Source organism: Eurypyga helias, unplaced genomic scaffold (assembly GCF_000690775.1).
Source record: "Eurypyga helias isolate BGI_N326 unplaced genomic scaffold, ASM69077v1 scaffold44200, whole genome shotgun sequence".
NCBI classification, from domain to species: domain Eukaryota; kingdom Metazoa; phylum Chordata; class Aves; order Eurypygiformes; family Eurypygidae; genus Eurypyga; species Eurypyga helias.
In genome coordinates this window covers 3097-10252 of record NW_010224601.1, presented here as the reverse complement: position 1 = coordinate 10252, position 7156 = coordinate 3097, and the positions used below count along the sequence as shown (strand labels likewise).

Here is a 7156-nt window from a genome sequence, read left to right as displayed (position 1 = left end):
GTTCTATTCTAGCACAAAGAACACTCCTGCTCAAGACTGCAGAGCCAGAAATATTCTGGGCACATATAAGGAAATGTAACCCTCTCCTCCAGTTCTCGATCTGTCAAATGTCATTCCCTTGCTTTCATTTCATATACTACAGGTGACAGAGCCTTCTCTCTCTAAAAATGAATATATTTTAAGCCACAGGAGGACAGGTTTATTTTACTATTGACTGACCTATAGCTACAAATGCTGATGAAGGTTATCAGCACTTCTCAAGAAGTTATCTACTCATTTCATTAAATCCCAAATAGCATTCATGCCTTGACCTTCAACATCACCCTCTTCTTTAGAAGAGAACTACATTTACCAAGTCATGTAGACGACATTTTTCTAATCATTTACATTTCAATTTCTGAAAAGGTGTTAAGAGTTAACAGGTCCCATGTCAGTATTTTAGTCTGCACAGCAGAAATGTGAACAATTGGCTGTATTGTTAGGGCCTGGTAACAAAATGCCTTAAAAAAATGGGGCTCCTTCTACAGGTACCTGTGGAAATGCAGATTCTGGACCTGGATGTGTTAAGAGATCCCTTCCTCCTTCCAGGGAAAACAACAAAAGAAGGGCTTCAAAAGCTGGCAGGCACAAGCACTGTGCCTCCCGATGAACAAGGAGAGCTGGTGTTGCAGAGAAGATTCTGAGTGCTCCCAGGCAGTGGAGGTGGTCAATCACGGCTCCTGCGACTGGTGCACAGTGGAGGCAGAGGTGCCGATGAGGTCTTGAGGAAGGCTCTTGCGTGCTTCCTGCATCTGGCGCCGTGCCCTCTGGAAAGCCTCTATAACACAGCAGGTGACAGCAGGCCAGAATGTATCAAACAGCCCCAGGGCATGGGAGGGATGAGTCTGTCCAGTGACCATCATCTCTCCTGGAGCAGGAGTCTCACTTCCTGTTACTATGTTCCAGCAACAAAGCACCTGGTCCTTGCTGCTCTCTTCACTTATTTCTAGGACTGTCTTTGCTCTATGCTTAACGGAGAGACAGAGCCTGTGTATAAGCGCCACACGCTATGCTCAGCACCAAGCAAGACAGGGCAGCCCAGCCTAGGCTTGGTCCTCACAGAGCTGTTATCCCTCCTGCCTGCAGAGAGGTAACTGATATCTCCTGAAGTTTTCAGCTCGAATCAGAACGTTTAACCTCTGCTATGGACTCAGAGAGCTCATAGAGGGGGCAATTATCCCCACAGTAACGGATTCTTCTGACATTCTGCCCAGCCTAAAAAGGGGGCAAAAATGAGCCAAAGGCTTGCCAGGGAGAATGACACTGAAAGACCTACCCAAAACACTGCAGACAGAGCTCTGCTGGCTGAAGCCTCCAAGCCGGTCCAACGCACTCGGCATGCGCTGCCTTAGGGCACTGGTTTCCAGAAAGGCTCTGCATAGAAGTACAGGAGGACCTCAGGGCTGCCAAAACACAGCACACAAGATGAAGCTTGTACTCACTTTGCTGCACTTACTTAGACTGCTGCATGCAGTAAAGCCGGAATGTGACGCTCCCTGTTGTCTTTGTGCGAAAACCAAAGCGGCTCAGACGTTCTCCCTGCAAAGAACGCACAAGTTAGAGTAACCACAGACTGCAACCCGCTGCAGCAGGCTGAATCTAGAGAAGACAAGCGTGCCCCACCAGGAGCATGCACTCCTGCGGGCACAGAGGCTCTCTCTTCCCCACTGCACATGGAAAACAAGGTCAGAAAAGGAGGAGATTCCAGGCTGTGCTGAGGGCAGGACCTAAACACTAGCAAGCCGATAGTGCAGTGCTTGAGAAAGGTTTCAACAACTGCATCAAGGCTCATTCCCACATAAAGCTGCTACTAAGATCAACTTGCTCACTACACCAGTGAACACCTCTGCAGCTTTCTTAACAATGTGAAATTTCTGCCTGCCTCACGCCCATCAGCTTCTTGCTTTGAGAAACTCTTTCAGGTGCAGTACAGCCCAGATTCCTTACAAATACACAGAAAACTGGTAAAAAATGCTGAGCTGGCAGACACTTTCTGGACAGAGCCAGCACAGGCAGGGTAAGTCAGGGCTTTGGTCCATGTTCACCCACTTCGTTAACCTGCACACACCCCAGATGGCAGAGAGCTCGCCTCAGTGTTTGCCTGATCCTCTGTCCATGATCACATCTCACAGAGACCTTTCTTTAGTCAGAGGGACAGGACTACCAGCCCATTCTTGTACGAATCTGGTCCAGGCTGTTCACAGACATCTGAAGCTGAAAGAATAATCTACCATCTCCCAGCAAGGGCAGTGCCCTGCAGCTAAGCCCACCTTGAAGGTTGATGGTATCCTGATGTAGGTTAAGTCCTCCAACTCAGGAGATCCACCAATGAAAAATCTCCTCAGCTCAGCAACTGTCCCAAGCTTCACAGGGCGCCAGGTAGGGATGGTGAGCATGTGGAGACCTGAGCCAGAACAACAGGACAGCTTAGCAGCTGTGACTGTTGAGTCATCCACAGCATGGTGGATGAATACCTGCTGACCCAAACTACAGTAGGCTGCAAAGAAACACTGCATTGCATCTCTATAGCATGTTCCCACTGAGTCAGGGCCATGCAGTCACACAGCAAGCACTGAAAGTACCCCCTGCCTGTGAGGAGCACCTCCTTACTACATGTGGTTGTCAGAAGATGTGACCCTCAAATTCTATGTGGGACAGAGGGCTACTGCTATGAAAAAGACAGATGTGCAGCATCACCCCGGAGCTTTGTCACACAAGATTTGGTGACAGAACCACCAAAGCAGCAAGGATGGCAACCCATGACGCTTCTCAACATGGCAGAATGGTACAGGATGCATCCAATCCTTCTTTGCTGCCCCACAGACAGGTAGCTATCCCCTTCAGTATGCAAAGGCAAAGCTTCCCCAGGACCAGCTGAAACCATTCTCAAGAGAACCACACAGCTCATTCTCCTAGACAATTAACATAATGTCCCAAGTAGGTTTTACCTGGCGATGCTGGCAGCTCCAAAGAACCATATCCTTCAATGCGGTGCCTCTGCCAAAAATCCAGGGATAGGACCTCAAAGTAGAGAATGGGCCACTGAGGGAAACTATCTGCAAGGAAGGGGAGCAGATCACGGCTTTGTGAGAGAGACTATCACAGAGAAAATAAAAATGCTGAATGCCCAACTCTACTAGTGGGTAGTCCTTTCTGTAGTTCTTCTACAATGACAAACCTAGATGTATGGGTGATTATTTTCCTCTGCAAAAGATGAACCCTCAGATGTGAGGATGAAAACCGTATCATTGGTAAGATGGTAAAAATTTAGGAAAATTCTTTGTTTTGAGAACAAGTTCAAACTGGTTCCTCAATTACCTTTGGGCAGACAAGACAATCTTATGTGAATGATCTGATGCCAGATGGGGGAACCTTTTATCTCTGACCTTTCCCACCATTACTGGGGGATTATTAACTTGGATTCTCTCACAGGTCTCCAAGTATTTCTTTTTTTCCATGATGAAACAAACTCATCGTGTTTATTCTAGGCTGAAAATTTATTAGTTGGTTGAATACTCAAATCCAACATGTACACTGGATTCACGCAGCAAGGCATGCTGCAAAGCTGTCCCCAGCAACTGCAATCCAAAGAGCAGCCGTGTTGGTGAGGAAGCAGCAGTAGTGTAGTGAAGCAGGAGGAATAGGCAGCAGAGAAGCCCAGCTTAAAATACAGCTGGAAGTTTCAAAGCGGCATAAACTTTACAAAGGTTGTACAGGTCACTGAGTGTGTCTATAAACATAAGACTCAGCACAGGGTTTCAGCTGTGTACAAAAAAGCTGCCTGTTTCTCCTGCTGCAGAGTTGCAGGGCTCTATGCAGCACAGCATTTTGAGAGACCAGCTAAGATCCAAGTCATTTTGCAACTGGAAAAAGCTGAGCAGGACAACACCAATGAACCCATACAAATGGGTTATTACAAATCTATGACCTAGTCTAGTGCAAGGTGTCCCTGCCCATTGCAGGGAGGTTGGAACTAGATGATCTTTAAGGTCCCTTCCAACCCTAACCATTCTATGATTCTATGATTCTATGAAATGCTAACATATTGCTGGGCAAGGGAAATATAATATGTGTCCAGAGGTTAGGTGGTGGTGACAGGGTGAATGTTTGCTGAGTGGGCAACATTTCCCTTTGTCCTTTCATCTTGGTGACGGGCCAACATGCTGGACAGCATGATGCCTACACTACAATCAAAAGACTTCAGTTTCACATTGCAGAGCAGCAAAGAGACACACCTTTCAATTCATTTTCTTGGGTGAAAAACATCTCCAAAGTGAAGGGGTAGCAGAAGTGTGCCACATTATCCTAGAAAAGGATCAGGACAGAGATCAGATTCCTGGATAAAAGAATTCATTGCTAGCATTGCAGGGGGCACAGAGAGCAGGGAGAAAAGAACTAATGGCAGAAAAGAGGTAATGATGCCCAAACAAGATCAATCACATCATCCTAACAAACACTTGACTGCATGATGGACTGCCATACACTCCCAAGTGCCATGCTGATGGAAGAGGCTGATAAAAATCATGGAAAAGGGGAAGGAGTCACACACCTCAAATGACAAATCAGCCAGTTGTTTAAGTACTACACCACCACAATCTTTACAGGAGCCAAGCAAAATACCTCAATGTTATTACCGAAATGTTGTATGATAATGATATTTTTGTCATATGCAAATTAGCTCACATAAAAGACATCAAAAAGTTGATAAAATTCAAATTTTTTAAGAGAGGAGCTGGAGACAGCAATGGAACCGACTTCCCAGAAAGGAGGAAGGGTTCATTTTGAGAAACCAATTTAGAGACTCTATTCATTCCTGCCCCAGGGAAGCCAGAACAATGCTTTAACTCTGAGCACAAAATCAAAGCTCCAAAGGCAATCAATCAGCCAGAAGGAGAAAAAAGAGAGGTTCCAGAAACTGTTTTGAAGCAGTTTCATTTGGTCTAGTTCTATATGGACACAATGGCATCCTGAAAACTGGCAACTATAACCAGAACGAGGAAAATCCCAAACATGCTCTGCCCTTGACAGGAGCTTGCAAATCACAATCTCTGCTGGATGTATCTGTAGCTTCAGAGAATGCCTGCTCAAACTCTGCTCCGCAGGTTTAAAAGCGTCCTTACCCAGCCCGCTGTCTTGGTGGCACAGGTCTGTGTCACTCCTGATAGCTGCTGGAACGTGGGGCTTGACCACTCTGGGAGAAGAGAACATGAGCACAGTGGTGAATGCTTTGGGTGAGAGGGAGGATTCTCAAACCAGAGCAGCTCACAGGAAAATGTCTGTCCTAGATGACTGGAATTGAATTTCCCTAGATGTGTCCCACCCCGTCTTGTTCCAGTCCACCTCTACCACTGGTGGAGAAGCCGATGATCTATATGTCCCAGCCTGATTTAGAAGAGACAACAGGGGAAGATGTTACATTCTCCCAGACATGAGTTCAGTTCAAAAAATTAAGTCTGCAATTTTAGCTCTGAAAACCTCCAATTAGGTCCCAGCCCCTACAGTAACTTTTACTGACTTTCAGCAGAGCAGATCTGATGGACCAGCCAAAGCATGCTTCATGCCTTAAACTGCTCTGAGATGCCTGGAAATATGAATACTTACGGTTAGGCAGCTCCAGAAAGAAATGAACATAGAGGTTGTCATACTCATAGCCTTGAGCTGAAACTGAGAAGAGAGAATGAACTTTAGCTGCTCAATTCCACACAAACTCCTCCAGTACCCATTGTAGACTTTTGGAAGAGCCAGCACCAATAACCTCAGGGACAACCAGTTACTGCTGGAAGCTGGAAGAAGCCAGGGTCTTCAAAGTAACAGAATATGACCCTCAGAGAAGATCCAAGGTTTCTTCTCTACACTATATTCCCCCATACACTAGCCCTATCCCCCCAGATTAGAGAGGTCACACATTTAATTGCCTTCTTTGCTACAATCTCTATTAACTTCCCAGTATGCTCTCCTTTTTTTCACATCTGTTTGTCTTCCTAGAACAGCTGCAGTATTTGTAACCTCCAATCTGAAAAGGCCACTCCAGGGGATAGCCACGAAACAGAAGAAGGGAAGGAGGAATTAAAGGATTCTACAGAGAGAATCACCTACTCTGGACCAGCCTGCGATCCAAGAATCCTTGGACCCTTCATAGCTGCAGCCATCCCAGCAGACCCAGATTTGCCCCCGTACTTGCTGTTTATAATAAGGACTCACCTATTTCTCCATTCACAAAAAGCCGCAGTGTACCAGGCAGAGTCTGTAAGAAGCAGCAGATAAACAAGGTAAAGGGCTCAGTGACCACTGTTGGAAACTCATGCAAACCCCTCTCAACAGGGGTATTTCACAGACATTTGTACATGAATGGTTCACGCTGCTGGCGGGGGTGGGGTGTCACAACTTCTCATACTGTCCTTTCCAGAAGTGAATGGTCCCTCTGGAGCGAAGCTCCTCAAGAGAGATCAAATTCCTAGACTGCAGGAGTTCACTACTCTGTAAATCATGTCTTTAACAGACTTCAAGATGGATATAAAATGTAGTGAGAAGTCACTTGCAGAAATCATAGTCCTGTTTCTCCTGTAGTGTTCCTACACTTGCTAAAGGTGGGGGGAAGGGAAGCATAAGACGAGCGGAGACACTTCATCAAAGTACAAGAAAGCACAACTTTCACACTTTGGCAAACAAGATTTAAGCAAAAAATACTGCAATCTGGGTAATTCAGTGAGAAGGGAAACTGTGCATGAGTCTGAGGGTGGGAGAGGCTGTTTACTTGAACAAAGTGGTACATACATATGTTTGACATTCAAAAAGTTAACAGCAATCACTATTCTAAAAAATATAAACCCTCCATTCTCTCTGAAGTCTTTTAGTCAAAGGCCTTCAGACAATACATGCAGTCTCACAGAGACTGCAGCGTTCAGCATGCTCTGCTGCTGGTCCGACAGATGCAGGGGACCTCTGCAGGCCCCAAATCCATTGCAACCCATCCCTTTTGACCCAATTTTCTGCTGGAAAAACACAAGGTAATATCTGCCAACAGTCCCCCAGAATGAAAGGGTCTTTGGAGACCGTGGTACACATGGCAGCCATGTAACCAGGTGAATGGTCTCCAAAGACAGCTGGGCTCCAGGTT

At 46.1% G+C, this 7156-nt stretch overlaps 1 protein-coding gene across 1 annotated transcript in view; it reads right to left on the bottom strand.

The window, feature by feature from the left end:
* Positions 1-710: 710 nt before the first annotated feature.
* The window catches only part of MKS1 (Meckel syndrome, type 1), a gene marked incomplete at its 5' end in the record, with an annotated part of 9369 nt that continues 2923 nt past the window's right edge, over positions 711-7156 (bottom strand). The window contains 9 exons of the mRNA XM_010162030.1: positions 711-817; positions 1316-1413; positions 1496-1578; positions 2310-2443; positions 2988-3095; positions 4275-4344; positions 5160-5230; positions 5641-5703; positions 6241-6283. Of these exons, the coding sequence (XP_010160332.1) occupies positions 711-817; positions 1316-1413; positions 1496-1578; positions 2310-2443; positions 2988-3095; positions 4275-4344; positions 5160-5230; positions 5641-5703; positions 6241-6283 (777 nt within the window). The remainder of the gene's footprint in view (positions 818-1315; positions 1414-1495; positions 1579-2309; positions 2444-2987; positions 3096-4274; positions 4345-5159; positions 5231-5640; positions 5704-6240; positions 6284-7156) is intronic.